The sequence below is a fragment of the Hyla sarda genome, chromosome 1, assembly GCF_029499605.1.
Source record: "Hyla sarda isolate aHylSar1 chromosome 1, aHylSar1.hap1, whole genome shotgun sequence".
Taxonomy (NCBI): Eukaryota; Metazoa; Chordata; class Amphibia; order Anura; family Hylidae; genus Hyla; species Hyla sarda.
In genome coordinates, this window is record NC_079189.1 from 223,344,200 (window position 1) to 223,367,343 (window position 23,144).

Here is a 23,144-nt window from a genome sequence, read left to right on the forward strand (position 1 = left end):
TATTGGTCGGCCGAGCGACCGACCAACAGCAGACCGGGGGAGGGGGGGTTAAAGTTCGGTTCCCCCGCTTTGCCCACCTATCGGTGTCCGGGCAAAACGGGGGAACCGTCCAGGGAAGGTCGTCCAGGGAAGGTCGGCGCTGAAGGTCCCTACCTGGATCCCGGAGCGCGATCCTCCATGCGGGGATCCCCCACGTGCGGCGGCGGCGGCTTCCGGGTCCTGCTAGGTGAGTTGTTGCCTAGCAACATCCGGAGGGCCACAGTTTACAGTGGTCTCTAAACCGTGGCCCTCCAGATGTTGCAAGACTACAACTCCCAGCATGCCCAGACAGCTGTTTGCTGTGTGGGCATGCTGGGACTTGTAGTTTTGCAATATTTAGAGGGGTTCAGGTTGTAGATCACTAAGTGGTCTCAAACTGTAGCCCTCCAGATGTTGCAAAACTACAACTCTCAGCATGCTCAGACAGCAGTTTGCTGTCTGGGCATGCTGCGAGTTGTAGTTTAGCAACATCTGGAGGGCCACAGTTTTGAGACCACTGGACAGTGATTTACAACTTTAACCCCTCTAAATCTTGCAAAACTACAACTCCCAGCATTCAGGAACAGCATAAGGCTGTCTTGGCATGCTGGGAGTTGTACTTGCGTGCCTCCAGCCATTGCATAACTACATCTCCCAGCATGCCCTTCCGCAATCAGTACATGCTGGGAGTTGCAGTTTTGCAACAGCTGGAGGCACACTGGTTGGAAAATACTGAGTTAGGTCATAGAACCTAACTCAAGGTTTTCCAGCCAGTGTGCCTCCAGCTGTTGCAAAACTACAACTCCCAGCATGCATGGTCTGTCAGTGCATGCTGGGAGTTGTAGTTTTGACCCCCCTCCCGTGTGAATGTACAGGCTACATTCACACTGGCGGCAGATTACAGTGAGTTCCCCGCTACAAATTTGAGCTGCGGCAAATTTTCCGCCGCAGCTCAAACTCCTAGCGGGAGACTCAGTGTAATCTGCCACCAGTGTGAATGTAACCTAAAAACACTACACTACACCAACATAAAATAAAGAGCAAAACACTACATATACACCCGTACACTGCCCCCCCACCACCACCACCCCCCATAAAAAGGAAAAACGTATTGTATGGCAGTGTTTCTAAGATGGAGCCTCCAGCTGTTGCAAAACAAAAACTCCCAGCATTTCTGGACAGCAATTGACTGTCCAAGCATGCTGGGAGTTTAGCAACAGCTGGAGGCACCCTGTTTGGGAATCACTGGCATAGAATACCCCTATGTCCACCCCTATGCAAGTCCCTAATTCAGGTCTCAAATGCGCATGGCGCTCTCACTTTGGAGCCCTGTCGTATTTCAAGGCAACAGAATAGGGTCACATATGGGGTATCTCCGTACTCGGGAGAAATTGCCTAACAAATTTTGGGGGGCTTTTTCTCCTTTTACCCCTTATGAAAAGGATCAGTTGGGGTCTACACCAACATGTTAGTGTAAAAAAAATAAAAAAATTTACACTAACATGCTGGTATTGCCCTATACTTTTCATTTTCACAAGAGGTAAAAGGGAAAAACGCCCCCCAAAATTTGTAACTCAATTTCTCCCGAGTACGGAGATACCCCATATGTGGGCGCAAAGTGCTCTGGGGGCGCACAACAAGGCCCAGAAGGGAGAGTGCGCCATGTACATTTGAGGTGATTTGCACAGAGGTGGCTGATTGTTACAGCGGTTCTAACAAACGCAAAAAAAAAACACACCCACATGTGACCCCATTTTGAAAACTACACCCCTCACGGAATGTAATAAGGGGTGCAGCGAGAATTTACACCCCACAGATGTCTGACGGATCTTTGGAACAGTGGTCCGTGAAAATGAAAAATTTTGCACAGCCCACTGTTCCAAAGATCTGTCAGACACCAGTGGGGGGTAAATGCTCACTGTACCCCTCATTACATTCTGTGAGGGGTCTAGTTTCCAAAATGGTATGCCATGTGGGGGTTATTTTGCTGTTCTGGCACCATAGGGGCTTTCTAAATGTGACATGCCCCCCAAGCAAAATGTGCTCTCAAAAAGCCAAATATGACGCCTTCCCTTCTGAGCATTGTAGTTCGCCCGCAGTGCACTTCAGGTCCACTTATGGGGTACCCCCATACTCAGAAGAGATGGTGTTACAAATTTTGGGGGGTCTTTTCTGCTATTAACCATTAAAAAAAATGTGAAATTTGGGGGAAAACCAACATTTTAGTGAAAATTTTTTTTTTTTTTTACATATGCAAAAGTCGTGAAACACCTGTGGGGTATTAAGGCTCACTTTATTCCTTTTTATGTTCCTCAAGGGGTCTAGTTTCCAAAATGGTATGCCATGTGTTTTTTTTTTTTTTGCTGTTCTGGCACCATAGGGGCTTCCTAAATGCGACATGCCCCCAAAAACCATTTCAGAAAAACGTACTCTCTAAAATCCCCTTGTCGCTCCTTCGCTTCTGAGCCCTCTACTGCGCCCGCCGAACACTTTACATAGACATATGAGGTATGTGCTTACTCGAGAGAAACTGGGCTACAAATATAAGTATACATTTTCTCCTTTTACCCCTTGTAAAAATTCAAAAATTGGGTCTACAAGAACATGCGAGTTTAAAAAATGAAGATTGTGAATTTTCTCCTTCACTTTGCTGCTATTCCTGTGAAACACCTAAATGACTGACTGTCATTTTGAATACTTTGTGGGGTGCAGTTTTTATAATGGGGTCTTTTATGGGGTATTTCTAATATGAAGACCCTTCAAATCCACTTCAAACCTGAACTGGTCCCTGAAAAATACTGAGTTTGAAAATTGCTGCTGAACTTTGAAGCCCTCTGGTGTCTTCCAAAAGTAAAAACTCGTCAATTTTATGATGCAATCATAAAGTAGACATATTGTATATGTGAATCCAAAAATAAAATTATTTGGAATATCCATTTTCCTTACAAGCAGAGAGCTTCAAAGTTAGAAAAATGCAAAATTTTTTATTTTTTCATCAAATTTTGTGATTTTTCACCAAGAAAGGATGCAAGTTACCACAAAAATTTACCACTATGTTAAAGTAGAATATGTCACGAAAAAACATTCTCAGAATCAGAATGATAACTAAAAGCATTCCAGAGTTATTAATGTTTAAAGTGACAGTGGTCAAATTTGCAAAAAAGGGCTTCGTCCTAGAGGTGAAAATGGGCTCCGTCCTTAAGGGGTTAATTTTATATGATATGTAAATTTAGGTCATAAATCCCCAAGGAATTTCTCTGGGCCTCCACAGTATGAATGTCCCTGTGAACACATACACTACTTTGATTGACGACATGTGGTGGGCATCTTTTGTAAAGCATGTGCACTGGAGGTAGGAGTGCAGCAGAAATGACAGCCAAAGGCTGTCAGTCAAAGTAGTGAAGGGATTCACAAGCGGGTAAAGGGGTATTCTTATACAATTAAGAGGTAGGGCCATGCTGGGCTTTTGCGGCCCAGGGAACATTCTTGGTCTTCATGACCTAATTTAATTATCCAATATAAGAGAGCTTTATACTGGAGATGTCGCTTTCCATAGAAAAATAGAATATTATGGCCCATCTAGTCTGCCTAATAGTCTGAATACTATTAACACCTTGGGGACCAAGCCCATTTTCACCTTAAAGGGGTACTCCACCCCTGGCATCTTATCCCCTATCCAAAGGTTAGGGGATAAGATGTTAGATCGCCACGGTCCCGCTGCTGGGGACCCTGGGGATCGCCGCTGCGGCACCCCGCCATCATTACTGCACAGAGCGAGTTCGCTCTGTGTGTAATGACGGGTGATACAGGGGCCGGAGCAGCGTGACATCATGGCTCCGCCCCCTCATGACATTACGGCCCGTCCCCTTAATGCAAGTCTATGGCAGGGGGCGTGACGACCGCCACGCCCCATTCCCATAGACTTGTATTGACGGGGGCGGGCCGTGACGTCACGAGGGGCGGAGCCGTGACGTAACGATGCTCCGGCCCCTGTATTGCCCGTCATTACGTACAGAGCGATCTCGCTCTGCGCAGTATTGATAGCGGGGTGCTGCAGCAGCGATCCCCGGGGTCTCCAGCAGCAGGACCCCGGCGATCTGACATCTTATCCCCTATCTTTGGATAGGGGATAAGATGTCTAGGGGCGGAGCACCCCTTTAAGGACCAGTGCATTTTTTTTCACATCTGACCACTGTCACTTCAAGCATTAATAACTCTGGGATTCTTTTATTTAAGAAATTGATTCAGAGATTTTGTTTCGTGATGTATTCTACTTTAACATAATGGTCAATTTTCGTCGATACTTGCATAATTTCTTGGTGAAAAATGTGAAAATTGAAGTTGACATGTTTTTTACTTTTTTAAGACCTCAGTGGGCTTCAAAGTTCAGCAGCAATTTTCCAATTTTTCACAAAATTTTCAACATTGGAATTTTTCAGGGACCAGTTCAGTTTTGAAGTGGATTTGAGGAGCCTTCATATTAGAAATACCCCATAAATGACCCAATTATAAAAACTGCACCCCTCAAAGTATTCCAAATGACATTCAGAAATGTTGTTAACCCTTTAGGTGTTTCACAGGAATAGCAGCAAAATGAAGGAGAAAATTCAAAATCTCCATTTGTTCTTGTAGACCCGGTTTTTGAATTTTTACAAGGTGTAAAAGGAGACAAAGCCCCCAAAATGTGTAACCCAATTTCTCTCGAGTAAGGAAATACCTCATATGTGCACGTACAGTGCTCTGTTGGTGCACTAGAGGGCTCAGAATGGAAGGAGTGAAAATGGCATATTGGAAAGTGAATTTTGCTGAAATGGTTTTGGGGGGGGCATGTCTCATTTAGGAAGCCAATATGGTGCCATAACAGCAAAAAAAAACACCCACATGGCATACTATTTTGGAAACTACACCCCTCATGGCACGTAACAAGGGGGGGGGGGGGGGGCGTACAGTGAACCTTAACACCTCATAGGTGCTTGATGACTTTTTGATAAAATTGATGTGTAAATGAAAATTATTTTTTTTTTACTAAAATGCATTCCCCCTTCCCCTTCCCCTTCCCCCCCAAATTTAAAATTTTTACAAGAGTTAAAGGGGTACTCCGGTGAAAACCTTTTTTCTTTTAAATCAACTGGTGGCAGAAAGTTAAACATATTTGTAAATTTACTTCTATTAAAAAATCTTAATCCTTCCTGTACTTATTAGCTGCTGAATACTACAGAGGAAATTATTTTCTTTTTGGAATGCTCTCTGATGACATCACAAGCACAGTTCTCTCTGCTGACGTTATAATAATAATAACGCTTTATTTATTGTTGTTCTTAGTGGGATTTGAACCCAAGTCCCCAGCACTGCTTGTGCTAACCACTGAGCCACCATGCTGCCCTTAGCCTACATCTGCTATGCATCTGCTATGCATGGTTGCTAAAATGGACAGAGATGTCAGCAGAGAGCACTGTGCTCGTGATGTCATCAGTGTTCCAAAAAGAAAGGAATTTCCTCTGTAGCATTCAGCAGCTAATAAGTACTGGAAGGATTAAGAATTTTTAATAGAAGTAATTTACAAATATGTTTAACTTTCTGCCACCAGTTGATTTAAAAGAAAAAAGGTTTTCACTGGAGTATCCCTTTAATAGGAGAAAATACCCCCTAAAATTTGTAACCCCATTTCTTCAGAGTATGGAAATACCCCATGTGTGGACGTCAGGTGCACTCCGGGCACACTACAATGCTCAGAAGAGAAGGAGCCACATTTGACCTTTGGAAAGCAAATTTTGCTGAAGTGGTTTTTGGGGGGCATGTCACATGTAGGAAGTCCCAATGGTGCCTGAACAGCAAAAAAAAATATCCCACATAACACACTATGTGGGGAACACCCCTCACGGCATGTAACAAGGGGTACAGTGAGCTTTTACACCCCACAGGTGTTTGACAAATTTCTGCTAAAGTTGGACGTGAAATTGGAAAATTCTATTTATATTTTTTTCACTAAAATGCTGGTGTTACCCCACATTTTTCATTTTCACAAGGGGTAATAGGAGAAAAAGCCTCCCAAAATTTTACCCTGTTTCTTGAGTATGGAAATACCTCATATGTGGATGTTACGTGCTCTGCGGGTGAACTACAATGCTCAGAAGAGGAGGAGTGCCATTGGGCTTTTGGAGAGAGAATTTGTTTGGAATGGAAGTTGGGGCCATGTGCGTTTACAAAGCCTCCATGGTGCCAGAACAGTGGACCCCCCTCCTACCCACACATGTGACCCCATTTTGGAAACTAGACCCCTCACGGAATGTAATAAGGGATGCAGTGAGCATTTACACTCCACTGGCTTTTGACAGATCTTTGGAACAGTGGGCTGTGCTAACAAAAAATAAAAATTTTTCATTTTTACGGATTATTGCTCAAAAAATCTGTCAGACATCTGTGGGGTGTAAACGCTCAGTGCACCCCTTATTGCATTTCATGAGGGGTGTCGTTTCCAAAATGGGGTCACGTGGGGGGGGGGGGTCCACTGTTCTGGCACCAGCATTTTAGTGAAAAAAAAAAAAAATTCATTTTCCAACTTTAACAAAAATTCTTCAAACACCTTTGGAGTGTTCAGGCTCACTATACCCCTTATTTTCCGTGAGGGGTGTAGTTTCCAAAAGGGGGTCACATTTTTTTTTTTTTTTTTGTCAGAACTGCTGTAACGATCAGCCACCCCTGTGCAGATCACCTCACATGTACATGGCGTTCTCACTCCTGAGCCGCCTTGTGCGCCCGCAGAGCATTTTACGTCCACATATTTCCGTACTCAGAAGAAATTGCGTTACAAATTTTGGGGTTCTTTTTTCCTTTTACCTCTTGTGAAAATGAAAAGTATGGTGCAACACCAGCATGTTAGAGTAAAAAATTTTTTTTTTTTTTTTTTTTTTTTTTTTTACAATAACATGGCTGGAGTAGACCACAACTTTACTTTTTCATAAGGGGTAAAAGGAGAAAAAGCCCCCAAAATTTGTTAGACAATTTCTCCCGAGTACAGATATACCCCATACGTGGCCCTAAACTGTTGCCTTGAAATACGACAGGGTTCTGAAGTGAGAGAGTGCCATGCGCATTTGAGGCCTAAATAAGGTATTTGCATAGGGACGGACCCGTATGCAAGAATTAGACTTGCCTCCGATACCAAAATTACCCTACGGCAGTGCTTCCCAAACAGGGTGCCTCCAGCTGTTGCAAAACTCCCAGCATGCCTGGACAGTTAATGGATGTCCGGCAATACTGGGAGTTGTTTTGTAACAGCTGGAGGCTCCGTTTTGGAAACAGTCGTACAAGACATTTTTGTGTAGGGCTAGGTGTATATGTAGTGTTTCACTTTTTTTATCTTGTGTAGTGTAGTGTTTTTAGGGTACATTCACCCGGACGGGGGTTTACAGTGAGTTCCCGCTGGGAGTTCGTACATTCACATGGGGGGGGGGGGGGGGGGAGCAAACCTCCAGCCGATGAAAAACTACAATAATAAGCATGCCCTTTGGCTGTCCGTGCATGCTTGGGGTTGAAGTTATGCAACAGCTGGAGGCACACTGGTTGTGAAACACTGAGTTAGGTGTAAGACTCTGTTTTGCAACCAATGTGCCTTCAGCTGTTGCAATAACTACAACTCTCAGCATGCAGTGACCGCTGAAGAGTATGCTGGGACTTAGTAGTATGCCTCCAGCTGTTGCATAACTACAACACTCCCAGCATGCCCTTTGGCTGTCCGTGCATGCTGGGGGTTGTAGTTATGCAACAGCTGGAGACCCACTGGTTGCAAAACGCTGTGAGTTGTAGTTTGGCAACTCCTGGAAGGCAGCAGTGAAGATCACTTACCACTGATCTTCAGGGGGTTTCACAGGATGCCTGCTGATTGATTTTAGCTGGCATCCCGGTCGCCGCCTGGCACGCGGTGGGGACCCGAACTACCTGTACGCCCTTGGTCCCCAACAGGTTAATAGTCCCTTGCCCTATCTTATATAAAGAATAGCTTTTATGTCTATCCCATGCATGCTTAAACTCCTTCACTATATTTACAGCAACCAACACTTTTTGAAGGTAGGCTATTGCATTCCTTTCAAACACTATCCTTTAAATACACTTGACATGTTACACTGACATGTGGATAGTGGAAAAAAGTACTAGTAACTGAAGGATCAAATAATTGTGCAGGTCTCCCAACTGAAATGGCCAAAAGGTTTTATTCTGGGAACCTTTTTAAACAAAACAATAAAATTTCACTTTTATTATACTTCTTTTAAAATGGCTCATGCATGTATTTCACATAGAACACACATTAATAAAAATGGACCGCCACCACTTATACGAAGTATAATAAAAGTGATGTTTTATGGTTTCATTTAAAAAGGTTCCCAGAGTAAAACTTTTTTGGATAGTGGAAAAGTATTTATTTTGGCAATACCCCTGTAAGTTACACCATGTTTGCAATCTAGATGTTGGCAAGATTTGCTGCTTTCACTTTTTTTCAAATTTTTATTTTTATTTTATACATTTGGATATGGATTTAGGATTGTGGCATGGAACACATTCTAAATATCTAGATGTGTTGTGATAAAGACTTGTTGTGATAGACTGAGAAGTCCTGAGCAGATGTTGTTCTAAATTTGACATGGTAGATGAATTGAGGTCTTTAGCTTTGCTTACAAAAACAAAATCAATCTCCATATACTTAATCTATAAAATTGATTCTCTTTCTCTTTCTCTTTTTTTTTTTTTTTTTTTTTTTTTTTAATCTCAAGGCTAGACGTGATGAAAGTTCAAAAGTGGATGAACATCTTGCTAAAAAGGATGCAGAGGTAAATTAAGTTAGGCATGCCTCCCCTGCAGCTCTGAGCTCCTGACACGTGATGATGATATATACAGCTTACTGACCTGGCTTAGCATGCTAATGACTTGTTTTTAAAACAGTCCAATTGATCAGCCATTTTTCACTCTATCGTTTAAAGAGAAAAAAAAAGTAATCTGTTAGTGCAAAGAATGGCAGATGTTTGACACTGAATTCTTTGTTTAGAGTAGGGGATCATAAAGTGTTAGCACCATAGGAATTAAGAAATCTATTTAAAAAAAAAACTTTCTGTGGATAACACAGGGACAACACAGTTAAAGGGAACCAATCATCAGATTTTACCCTATATAACGCTTGGCACAATCTTTATCCTCTTTATCCTCACCATCCCCGGGGGATGTTCCTGCCCCCAGGGATGGTGAGGATATGAACTTTATAAACTAGTCGCCGCCGGCCCGCAAGTAGTCCCCTGGGTGGGGAGTGTCTTTCACATAGTCCCGTTACTTCAGCCGGCAGCGACACCCCCTCGACTTGATTGACGGGCTGCGTCATTGCTCTGCTCACTGAACAGACGAGGGGCCTCAATCAAACCCAAGGGGGTATTTCTACTGGCTGAAGTAACAGGACTAGGTGAGAGGAGCTCCCCTCCCAGGGGACTACTTGCGTGGCCGGTGGGGACTAGTTTATAGGTTTATATCCTTGCCATCCTTGGGGGCAGGAACATCCCCAGGGGATGATGAGGATAAAGATTTTACCTTATATAACGCTTTGCCAAGCATTTATATAGGGTAACATCTGATTTATTTTTCTTTTAACATTGTTGAAGAAAAATCATTTGGGGGTATGTTTTTTAGGGATCGACCGATATCGTTTTTTTAGGGCCGATACCGATAATCGGTGGAGGTTAGGGCCGATAGCCAATAACTGATACCGATATGTTATCGGCTATTTATCCCCCCGCGACACCGCTGCAGATCATTGATTTAAAGCGGGGGGGGGGGGGAGATTATCGGCTTATCGATAATGCCCAAAATCGTGATTATCGGCCGATAATATCGGCCATACCGATAATCGATCGATCCCTAATGTTTTTATATTTGATCATTATCAATGTTATATATTACATGATAAGCAGCCTGTAAGGGGGTTTTCTTGCTCTTAGGGTATTGGTTTTTAACGCTAGTCAGCACACACACAGAGCAGGTATTTTATTTGGTCATCCCATCCTTTGGTCGAAGTAGTCATGATTACTAGATTGCTTTACTTTACCCAGGACCAGAGCTAGTATATGATTGGCTTAAAATTCACCCTTGTGATTCAGAGCCCAATTTTGTTTCTGAGATGTCTAGTTGACAATAATCTAAAAAGTTTTTTTTATTTTTTTTAATTACAAAACTCCAATTCCCGGTTTCCTTACATAGCCATAAATTTTATAGAATGCTCCAGGCAGAATGAATGCAGTGTTATGTACAGGGTCAAAGAGTCAATTCAGAACACAAATGATTCTTTGACTCCTTGTGTAATGCCTTGTCCCCTTACATATAGCAGTATATAAGGTTTATCTGGTGTTTTTCTGTAAAGGATAAAATTCCTGCATCCTGTAGCCGCCTGTCACGATCACACCCTATCGGTCCAGCCAAGACGCTAGAGAGAGTGTGATGGTGCAAGGGTTAAAGCCGTCAGACCTCTGGGTATCCACTACTAGTCCCAGCAAGTCACTAAATTAACCTTAAGATAAACGTGTTTCACCCGAGCTGCCTTCAGAAAGGTGAGCTCATATATTTAGAGATCAAAGACCAGAGCTGATTAATTAAACATTTAATCTTATAAAAGGTATCGCAGTGCTGACTATATAAAAATACAGGAACAAATGACCTACAGTTACAAAAATATGAGTTTAGCAAGTTCAGAAAGCAAAAATGAAGTTCTTACAGCATGATATTATAGCAGTCCATGAGAGTGGGTCTCCAGCTGTTCTTAGGATGGTCTTGTCAGCTTGGGGCACAGATCTTAACAACCAACTTTGAGTCTAGCATTGTTTAAATATCATATCTGCTTGTTTTTTGGAGGGAAGCTCCACTCCCCCCTCCCCTCTGATCCCACCAAGGGGCATCTGTTATCTCCCATCCTGCCGCTTCAAAGAAACTCCTGACTTCAAACAACCAGCCAGGCCCCCTAATAAACTGCAATACACAAACAGGGACACACCGTCTGAATGACCCCTCACCCATGTCCTGGATAATACAGTACAATTATAATACACATATATGATTTAATACTCAGGCCTGGGCGCCACTATGTGTAGTTAGTGAAGACACCTTGATTACGTAGTAACAAAAGTAAAATGATACTATTTATTTATTTTTGTACCATTGTAGATTCTGTACAATGCTGGCGAGAAAAAATGGGGTACAGATGAAGATAAATTTATTGAAATACTGTGTTTGAGAAGCTTTTCACAGCTTAGGCTAAGTATGACATTTCCCTTTTATTTTGCCTAATGTTATACTTTAACACAGTCTGCATGTTCATAGTTAACATTTACATCCTGTTTTTTTTTTTCTATAACTTGTAGCTTATAATGGGGTTCATTGGGTTGTATAATGGGGTTCATTGGGTTGGGCACAGCATACAATCCTATTATTAAAATGGATGGGGTTTGCAACAGTGCCTCTAATGCAAATGCAGGTACAGCTTATCCAGTAAATTGTCTATTAGGACTTAAAAAAATATCATGAAAGATAACTATAGTAAAAATGGAAAATATATTTATATTCAAAGCTTTTTATACACTTCAATAAAAAGGTCACATATGAAAAAAAAAATCTTATGTATTAAATGCAGACTTGTATGTCCTCTGGAGTTGTAGATGTTTAGTAATTATTTCAAACACAATAGGCGAGATTTATTAAAACCTGTGTAGAGGATGAGTGGTGCAGTTGACCAGAACAACCAATCAGATCGCTTATTTTACTATTTAGAGGCCATTTTAAAAACGAAAGAAGCAATCCAGCTATGTGGAGGCGGGCCACAAATGGGAGGAGCCAAATGTTAATCATAGTTGGATAAATAGTGTATTTTTCCGTTATGTACATTATTTGACTGTAGCTTAATGTTTATATAGTATATTTCAGGCGTATTTCATTGTCAATTAATGCATCCACTAAATTGCACAAAGATTGTGTATTTTTCACATTAACACCTTCAGGACCAAGCCCATTTTGGCCTTAAGGACCAGAGCGTTTTTTGCACATCTGACCACTGTCACTTTAAACATTAATAACTCTGGAATGCTTTTAGTTATCATTCTGATTCCGAGATTGTTTTTCGTGACATATTCTACTTTAACATGGTGGAAAATTTTTGTGGTAACTTGCATCCTTTCCTTGTGAAAAATCCTAAAATTTGATGAAAAATTTGAAAATTTAGCATTTTTCTAACTTTGAAGCTCTCTGCTTGTAAGGAAAATGCATATTACAAATAAAAAAAATGTTTTATTCACATATACAATATGTCTACTTTATGTTTGCATCATAAAAGTGACGAGTTTTTACTTTTGGAAGATACCAGAGGGCTTCAAAGTTCAGCAGCAATTTTCCACAAAATTTTCAAACTCACTATTTTTCAGGGACCAGTTCAGGTTTGAAGTGGATTTGAAGGGTCTTCATATTAGAAATACCCCACAAAAGACCCCATTATAAAAACTGCACCCCCCAAAGTATTCAAAATGACATTCAGTCATCATTTTAACCCTTTAGGTGTTTCACAGGAATAGCAGCAAAGTGAAGGAGAAAATTCACAATCTTCATTTTTTACACTCGCATGTTCTTGTAGACCCAATTTTTAATTTTTACAAGGGGTAAAAGGAGAAACTGTATACTGATATTTGTAGCCCAATTTCTCTTGAGTAAGCACATACCTCATATGTCTATGTAAAGTGTTCGATGGGCGCAGTAGAGGGCTCAGAAGGGAAAGAGTGATAAGGGGTTTTTGGAGAGTACGTTTTTCTGAAATGGTTTTTGGGGGGCATGTTGCATTTAGGAAGCCCCTATGGTGCCAGAACAGCAAAAAAACCTCACATGGCATACCATTTTGGAAACTAGACCCCTTGAGGAACATAACAAGGAATAAAGTGAGCCTTAATACCCCACAGGTGTTTCACGACTTTTGCATATGTAAAAAAAAAAAAAAAAAAAAGTTTCCACTAAAATGTTTCCCCCCAAATTTCACATTTTTGCAAGGGTTAATAGCAGAAAATACCCCCCAATATTTGTAACCCCTTCTCTTCTGAGTATGGAGGTACCCCATAAGTTGACCTGAAGTGCACTATGGGCGAACTACAATGCTCAGAAGAGAAGGAGTCATATTTGGCTTTTTGAGAGCAAATTTTGCTCGGGGAGCATGTCGCATTTAGGAAGCCCCTAAGGTGCCAGAACAGCAAAAAAAAAAACACATGGCATACCATTTTGGAAAGTAGACCCCTTGAGGAACGTAACAAGGGGTACAGTGAGCATTTGCCCCCCCCACTGGTGTCTGACAGATCTTTGGAACAGTGTGCTGTACAAGTTTTCATTTTCACGGACCACTGTTCCAAAGATCCGTCAGACACCTGTGGGGGGTAAATTCTCACTGCACCCCTCATTACATTCCGTGAGGGGTGTCGTTTCCGAAATGGGGTCACATGTGGGGTTTTGTTTTTTTTGCGTTTGTCAAAACCGCTGTAACAATCAGCCACCCCTGTGCAAATCACCTCAAATGTACATGGTGCGCTCTCTCTTCTGGGCCTTGTTGTGCGCCCCCAGAGCACTTTGCGCTCACATATGGGGTATCTCCGTAGTCGGGAGAAATTGCGTTACAAATTTTGGGGGGCTTTTTTCCCTTTTTATCTCTTGTGAAAATGTAAAGTATAGGGCAACACCAGCATGTTAGTGTAAAAAATTTAATTTTTTTACACTAACATTCTGGTGTAGACCCCAACATTTCCTTTTCATGAAGGGTTAAAGAAGAAAAAGCCCCCCAAACCTTGTAACGCAATTTCTCCCGAGTACGGCGATACCCCATATGTGACCCTAAACTGTTGCCTTGAAATACGACAGGGCTCCAAAGTGAGAGCGCCATGTGCATTTGAGGCCTAAATTAGGGATTTGCATAGGGGTGGACATAGGGGTATTCTACACCAGTGATTCCCAAACAGGGTGCCTCCAGCTGTTGCAAAACTCCCAGCATGCGTGGACAGTCAACGGCTGTGTAGGGGTATATGTAGTGTTTTTTTAACTTTTTATTTTATTTTATTTTGTGTTGGTGTAGTGTAGTGTATTTAGGGTACAGTCACATGGGCGGGGGATTACAGCGAGTTTCCCAACGCAAAATTTGCTGCATCTCAAGATGCGAGAAACCCACTGTAAAAGCCTCGCCCATGTGAATGTACCCTGTACATTCACAGGGGGGGGGGGGGGTGCACCAGCTGTTGCAAAACCACAACTCCCAGCATGCATGGTCTGTTAGTGCATGCTGGGAGTTATAGTTTTGCAACAGCTGGAGGCACACAGGTTAGGAAACACTGAGTTAGAAACAGACAATGTTTCCCAACCAGTGTGTCTCCAGTTGTTGCAAAACTACAACTCCCAGCATGCCCAGACAGCTGAAGGGCATGCTGGGAGTTGTAGTTCGGCAACATCTGAAGGGCCAGATGTTGCTGAACTAAAACTCCCAGCATGCCTGGACAGTCAGTGCATGCTGAGAGTTGTAGTTTTGCAACATCTGGAAGAGCACAGATTGGAGACCATTATACAATGGTCTCCAAACTGGGGCCCTCCAGATGTTGCAAAACTACAACTCCCAGCATGCCCAGACAGCCAAAGGCTGTCTAGGCATGCTGGGAGTTGTAGTTTTCAGACTCCCAGAAGCAGCAGTGAAGATCTTCACTGCTGCCTCTGAGGACCACATACTTACCCGTCGCTGCTCGTCCACGTGGCCGGTCCTGCCACTGCTCCTCGGTCCCGCCGCTGCTCCAGGTAAGGCCGCCGGTCCCCGCGTGTTCCCCCTCCTATGCCACAGGTCCCCGCGAGCCCCCGCAGCCATCGTCCCCCGTTCTGCTCGACTTCCAGGGGCGGGCAGTGCGGGGGATCTGAACTTTCACCCCAGATCACTGTGATTGGTCCACAGGGACCAATCACAGTGATCGCTGACCAGGACCATCAATGGATGGTCCTGGGGGGTGAAGCAGAAGTTGTCCCCTGCTGGAAACAGCGGGACTTCTGCCAGTTAACCCGTGCGATGCTGCGCATCGCCGGGTTAACTGAATGTCATTTATAAACGCCGAGATGCGCGAACGCACTGCACAACCCGGCGTTTATATATGACATTCTGCGGGAAGGGGTTAATGTGCTGTGTAGGTTTCTTTGCGGGTTTTAATGCCCTACAATTTTTTCCCCACAGTATTGGTTTCCCTACATTTTGCACTTTTCCCTACATTTTGCTTTTTGTACACATGCTCTCATTTGTAGGGTTTTCCTCAGCTCAAATCCACCAAATATTCTGTGGAAACCTTAGTAAATATGTTTTTTTTTTTTTTTTTTTTTTTGTGAATGTTGTGGACACTCCCCATTTCTGTGACCATGCCCCCTTTTCCTGACAGACATGCCCCACATGTTGGGTTTACAATAGTAAATCAGAGCCAGTATGTAAAAAATAAAAAAATAAATAAATACTGTGGTCCCTCAACATACGATGGTAATCCGTTCCATATGAACCATAATTTGTTGAAACCGTGGTATGTTGAGGGATCCGTGCAATGTAAGGTATAGGAAGCTGTACTCGCCTGTCCCCGCTGTTCCGGACCCGTCACTGCTGCCCTGGATGTCTCCCTCCATCGCTGCCACCGCGTTCCCGTGGTGTCCCCGACGCTCCGGACGTCTACCCTGGGATCCTCGCTCTCTGCTCTCCGTCGCCGTTGTCACTACGCACTCACGACGCTCCTATTGGATGACGGGACAGCGTGCACGCGACGTGATGCCGACGGAGAGTGCTGGCGATGGAGGGGGATCGTGAAGAGGACGCATTGGAGACGATCACCGGAGCACACAGGGCACCGTAAACGGCTATCCTGGCGGCAGCTGAAGTGCTGTGCTGCCGGATAGCCGTTTATGCGATGGCCCCGACATACAAAAGAATCGCATGTTGAAATTATCGTAGGTCGGGGGGGTCACTGTATTTTATTTATTTTATTTTTTTTGCAGCCGTGTAAATAATTGAGATGTCACGGATTTAAAAAATATATCCTTTTTTTTTTTTATTATTATTATTATTATTATATTTTTTCCCTTTCTGGGGGAGATGTATCAAAACCTGTGTGAAGGAAGAGTGGTGCAGTTGCCCATAGCAACCAATCAGATTGCCTCTTTTATTTTTCTGAGGCCTTTTAGAAATGAAAGAAGCGATCTGATTGGTGATTTCAGTTGGTCATGCAGTGGCATGACTCTCTTAAAGTGGCTGCAGTTCCAGAGTATTTTAGACAGGCAGGGAGACAGCCCAACCCACTTGGCAAATGCCTGGTATGCCCGTTGGCCTGTCCAGTCCTGCTCTGCCCGAAGAGTGGAAAATCCATGTTGGTTTCTGTTGCAAGTGCCCTAAATATTTGCATTGGATGGAATTGGAATCAGATCTGTACAATAGTATCGAGCCTTGTTCTCCACAACAGTAGGTAATGATGCTTACATTATATTGTATAATCAAGTAAAGAGACAGCTCGATTGAAAGACTGAATTGGACCTCTTTTTATTTTTTTCTTGTATATCCACAGCATTTGATGAATATAAGAATATCTGCAAAAAAACTATTGAGGAGAGCATAAAGAGTGAGATTTCTGGTCACCTGGAAGATCTTCTGATTGCAATAGGTAATACACTTATATGGAAATATGTGAAGAAGTGTCAAGGTTGTGCTGTAATAATACCACTGCTAACGAATTAACTATTTGTGTACTTCATGAACTACAGTGAGGGTGCCAATTGAAAATAATGGAAGTGTGGATTTCAGGAGATCATATTTTTTATCATGTTAGATCCCCTTTTTTTTTTTTTTGTCAATGCTTTTATCTGTTCGTCAGTGGAAAATCCAGTTTGTGCTGTTACTTAGAAGTAGGTTATACGTCAATTAAGAGTAACAGATGACATGCTCAGTTGTGCTTACGGTCCATGCTCAACTACAAACTGTTCAGCGTTTTGTTTTTTTTGTCCCCTGGAAAAACTATCCTAAAGCTGTTAACATGCACACACAATTTTAGTTAGCTAAAATGCAGGCTTTTAACCCTTTGTTCATTCAATTGATCAATCCCACAGCAAATGTTTTACTAGACTAACCAATAAGGAAAAACTGTAAACTGGAATAAATGGGCTTCTGCTAAGGGGCAAATGATTGGCCAACGACTTAATACACATTACATGCCATGGCATAAAAATCCAACCTGACAGTTTTTTGGCAGCATTGGCTACTCAGTGTACATCAACTTTCATTTAACGTTTGCTCTTAGAAACTTTTGTCATATATTTTGTCAGGAAATTCTACTTGCATCTGGCTAAAATGTTTCTCAGAATCTGCAGCCATGTCCTCCTCTACAAGCAGGCTTCTCACTGTTGCTATGCACTCTTGCCATGAACCCTGTGAACCCAGCTATAGATAGAACCAGCTTCTCTGTGCTCTGCTCATTCTGCAGCATCGTCAGCTGATCACTGAGCAAGATGGTTGTGCAGGTATTACTAGTCCATTACAGATGACTTGTTCTCATGGGAAAATGCCGGAGAATACAATGTATGAAAAGAGAGACTGACAGACAGGCATGGACAAGCATTCTCCCTTTACAAATAACATTAAAAAAAAGTTAGGACAAATAGGGAAACAAAAACGAGACAGGGGCGCTCCCTTGTGTAGATTCTCAATCAGGTGTGTGCCCAATCACCACACCAATGTGAGATACTAACCTTTTGAAAGTTAGGATAGTCATAACTCTACTGTTGGCCTAAATGCTAGCTAGGCTGCTGAACTCTGACCCAAGCCGGCTCCTACCAAAAGGCCGATCAATGACTCAACAAAAAAAAGCGGGATTTCATAGAGGAGCTCCTGAATAGTCAAAAAAGGATGGCCACGGGATATGCACAGGTCAGGAATCTATTTAATAAGTATAACAAAGGGACAACTTGTTTCTGCACAAACCTGCACTTTTCTCAGGTCCACCAAATAGGCTGATGCTGAGTCCTGGCATTAATGCCTTTGCATCTGAAGAGACGCCGCTTTGGATGCATAGGCACTAACTCCAGGACCAGCATCAGCCTATTTGGTGGACCTGAGGAAGGGGCAGGTTTTTGCCAAAACACGTTGTCCCTTGCTTATACTTATTAAATCAATTCCAGTCCTGTGCATCGCCTGTGTTTTTCCTTTCTTGCCTATTCAGCAGTGCCGCTGTGAAACCCCCTTTTCCTTTTCGTTATGACTTGAACCTCTATAGCAGTGATCCTCCAACCTGGTCAGACATGCTGTGAGTTGTAGTTTTGCAACAGCTGGAGAGGTCAGGGATCACTGCTCTGTAGGATAAATGATGCTATATGGGTTCTAGTCGGGGTCAGGCTGTGTTGTTGTTTGGCACATAATTTTTTTTTCATGCGTCAGGTTGTCAGGTGTTGTATGGGTATTTCATAGAGGTTGTCAGGGGTCATCTAGGCATTGCATATGGGAAGAGAAGGAGCAAATGTCAGTGAGATGCATTCACGTGACAAGGGTAAAAAGGTATGTATGAATAAAAAAAATTATCAAAAATGTTATCAATTTTATTTTTTTATGACATTTTTCCTGTGATGTGACTAAAAATCAGCAATTTTGTCTGTTTGGAATTATTTGCATTGGCACAATTTACCGTGTATCAGGAACCTAATAGTTGAATAGTTTAGACAATTATGCACGAAGTGATAACAAATGATATATTGAGATATATACACTGCTCAAAAAAATAAAGGGAACACGTAAACACAATGTAACTCCAAATTATTCACACTTCTGTGAAATGACACTCTCCATTCAGGAAGCAACACTGATTGACAATCAATTTCACATGCTGTTGTGCAAATGGAACAGACAACAGGTGGAAATTATAGGCAATTAGCACCCTCAATAAAGGAGTGGTTCCGCAGGTTGCGACCACTTATCAGTCCCTATGCTTCCTGGCTGAAAGCACTGCCAGCATTCAAAAGTGACCAAAACATCACTGTAGTTGTAGCATGAGACTAATTCTACAACTCGCACGTGGCTCAGATAGTGCAGCTCATCCAAGATGGCACATCAATGCGAACTATGGCAAGAAGGTGTTTGCTGTGTCTTTCAGCGTAGTGTCCAGAGCATGGAGGCGCTACCAGGAGACAGGCTAGTACATCAGGAGACATGGAGGAGGCCATAGGAGGGCAACAACCCAGCAGCAGGACCGCTATCTCTGCCTTTGTGCAAGGAGGAGCACTGCCAGAGCCCTGCAAAATGACCTCCACAAATGTGCATGTGTCCACTCAAACTGTCAGAAACAGACTCCGTGAGGGTGGTATGAGTTCCCGACATCCAAAGGTGGGGTTTTGGCTTAATGCCAAACACCGTGCAGGACGTTTGGCATTTGCCAGAGAACACAAAGATTGGCAAATTCTCCACAGGGGCCCTGTGCTCTTCACAGATGAAAGCAGGCTCACACTGAGCACATATGACAGATGTGACAGTCTGGAGACCCCGTGGAGAACATAATGCTGCCTGCAACATCCTCCAGCTTAACCAGTTTAGCGGTGGGTCAGTAATGGTGTGGGGTGGCATTTCTTTGGGGAGCCATACAGTGAGACCTTGTAAGACATTATGCTGGTGCGGTTGGCATTGGGTTCCTCCTAATGCAAGACAATGCTAGACCTCATGTGGCTGGAGTGTGTCAGCTGTTCCTGCAAGAGGAAGGCATTGATGCTATGGACTGGCCCGCCCGTTCCCAAGACCTGAATCCGATTGAGCACATCTGTGACATCATGTCTCACTCCATCCACCACAGACTGTCCAGGTCTGGGAGGACATCTCTCAGGAGACCACCTCATCAGGAGCATGCCCAGGTATTGTAGGGAGGACATACGGGCACGTGGAGGCCACACACACTACTGAGCCTCATTTTTACTTGTTTTAAGGCCATTACATCAAAGTTGGATCAGCCTGTAGTGTGGTTTTCCACTTTGATTTTCGTGTACAAAAATTTTATGAAATACTTTCATCTCTACATAGTTGAATGTGCCGACAACAAAATCACACAAAAATTATCAATGGAAATCAAATTTATCAACCCATGGAGGTCTGGATATGGAGTCATATCCAGACCTCCATGGGTTGATAAATTTGATTTCCATTGATAAATTTTGTGTGATTTTGTTGTCGGCACATTCAACTATGTAGAGATGAAAGTATTTCATACGATTAGTTCATTCAGATCTAGGATGTGTTATCTCAGTGTTCCCTTTATTTTTTGGAGCAGTGCGTGTGTGTATGTATGTATGTATGTATGTAAATATATATATATATATATATATATATATATATATATTATACACACACACACACACACACACACACACACACACGTAGTGTGTGTGTGTGTGTGTAATGCTGATAAATTACATTGATCTATTTAATTGAAATATTTAATAGGCATTATTAATTGTCGATCCAAAGAAGAGGCCAAGGGTAGGCCTCGGGCTTCCCCAGAAACCCATGTACTCATTGTGGCTGCTCCGCGAGGACTTTGTAGACTGTGAGTTCACTCAGCGACATGTGACCTTTCCCTTAATCATAATGACCCACAGAATAAAGATTACATTTTTGTTTTACTGTTAAAATGAAAAGTTTCAAAATTGTGGGCATTTTCAATTCCCTCAATAATTATTATTTTTTTTTTATTATTTGCCGTACATTTTATGGTAAAATAAAAAGATGTTTTTGTGAAGTACAATTGGCTTGCAAAAAATCCCTCATTCGGCCATGAGGAAGTTAAATTAACAGTTGTGCCTCTTAAAAGGGAAAGAGGTAAAATTAAAATCGGTTCAGTCCTTAAAGGGTTTAGGCTGAAATGGGCATGTTCCTGAAGGGGTTAAAGTAATCAAAGGAATAAATAATGAATTTAGAGGTAATACATGGTGTTAAGGAGTAACATTGTGTATCTTGTTTCAATCTTTTATTTGCACATTTATTATCATGACCAACAGACTTTTATCATATATATATATATATATATATATATATATATATATATATATATATATATATAATAATAAAAAATTATTATTTTTTATTCTAGTGAAGTGTGCAAGTAACACTCCTGCTTTTTTTGCTGAAAGACTGCACAAAGCTTTGAAGGTGAATATTTATAAAGCATCTCTACTAACCCTATAGTGAACTACTCATTTAATTTAGAGAATTGAGAGTATGTAGAGTAAGATATCTGGTTTTTATTAATATTGTTGGCAGATCTATCAATCCATAAATAACACCACTAAATAGGTACAGGGGTAACAAGTTCATTTGATATGATGATCCAAGTGTTAAAAAAAAGTATTTCAATGGGCGGAATTAGATTTTTGAAAAAGGTTACCATTGACAACACAGGTCCATTTTAAACCCCTCCTATCTGCCCTTGAATGACTTAAAGGCGATATATCGTGTACAAAAATTTATCCCCTATCTGTAGGATAGGGGATACGTTTTAGATCGCAGGGTGTCTGACCGTTGGGACCCCCGCGATCTCCCGTATAGGTCCCAGGCTATCTTTGGCTCATTTGGCTATCCTTCGCTCTCCAATAGAGCTATATGGAGGTGGTGTGTTGGCCGCCTCTTTGTTTAGGGGCAGACACTTTCTGTTCCCGGGCAAAGCCGGGGTTCCGTACGGAAGATCCCTGGGGCTCCCAGTGGTTGGTCCCCCTGCCATCTTTTCCTTGCCTTGCTGATAGGGGAAAAGTTTTTCTACGTGATACTACTTTTTAAAGATAACTGATTGAATAAAAGATTTTCTCAAGCATGCTTGAATTAACATGCCTGACGTGAAAATGTTTGAACTTGTTTCCTCAGCACCTTCTTATCGGGGTATGGAGGTAGAATCTGCAGATTTACTAATGTTTTCTCATTTATGTTTACTTCCCATTACATATCATGTAACCTAGATGGGGGTCACTGGTGGTGAGCATTGCTTGTGCCTACTCCATACGCACTGTACTCACATCTGCCATAAATATGTACAGCACCCCAGACTTAATGGCTTTTATAAATAAGGGTGCCAACATTTATTTTTCTTAATTAATTATATGTTTTTACTTACTCATTTTTTACTAAAAGGGTGCTGGAACAGATGAATTCACTTTGACAAGAATAATGGTCTCCAGATCAGATATCGATCTTGCGGATATCCGTGCAGAATACAAAAAGCTTGCTGGGGAGTCTTTATTCTCTGCTATTAAGGTATGCATATCCACCAAATTTTGATTAGTCAGGGAGGTCTGTAGAACGTCACTCAGCATGAAACAGCTGTCACCTGTGTACACAATGGTGTCCATACCTGTCCATCTGCTCAATGGAAACCCCATGTTCTGAATAAAGTCACGAGATTAATATATGGTGAGTGCCAATCTTGTTTCATGGATTGTGAAACTATTACTGCAGACTGCTTTTTCTTAGCGCACCACAGTTTGGATCTATATTAAAGGGGTACTCAACTAATGCCCGAAAATTAAACAGATTTGTAAATTGCTTCTATTAAAAAATCTTAATCCTTCCAGTACTTATTAGCTGCTGAATACTACAGAGGAAATGCTTTTCTTTTTGGAAGACAGTGCTCTCTGCTGACATCTCTGTCCCTTTTAGGAACTGTCCAGAGCAGCATATGTTTGCTATGGGGAATTTCTCCTACTCTAGACAGTTCTTACAATGGACAGAGATGTCAGCATAGACCACTGTCTTCCTAAAAGAAAAGAATTTCCTCTGTAGTATTCAGCAGCTAATAAGTACTGGAAGTATTAAGATTTTTTAATAGAAGTAATTTACAAATCTGTTTAGCTTTCTGGCACCAGTGCCCCTGGCACCAGTTGATTTAAAAAAGGTACTGCGGTGGAATATTTATTTATTTTTTTATTTTTTTTAGTGGCCCTGTGCATGTTTAGTCCTAGTGAGATGTGGCTGGAAAGGCTGTTAGCAGTGCCGACCACTCTGCCTCTGGTATAATATCCTAAGCTTTCAAAGATACAGTGTGTGTCGGTATGATACCAGG

At 42.2% G+C, this 23,144-nt stretch overlaps 1 protein-coding gene across 1 annotated transcript in view; it reads left to right on the forward strand.

The window, feature by feature from the left end:
- The window catches only part of ANXA3 (annexin A3), an 86,032-nt gene that overhangs the window by 49,151 nt on the left and 13,737 nt on the right, over window positions 1–23,144 (forward strand). The window contains exons 8-12 of the mRNA XM_056568809.1: window positions 8,787–8,843; window positions 11,212–11,305; window positions 16,635–16,730; window positions 21,186–21,244; window positions 22,217–22,339. Of these exons, the coding sequence (XP_056424784.1) occupies window positions 8,787–8,843; window positions 11,212–11,305; window positions 16,635–16,730; window positions 21,186–21,244; window positions 22,217–22,339 (429 nt within the window). The remainder of the gene's footprint in view (window positions 1–8,786; window positions 8,844–11,211; window positions 11,306–16,634; window positions 16,731–21,185; window positions 21,245–22,216; window positions 22,340–23,144) is intronic.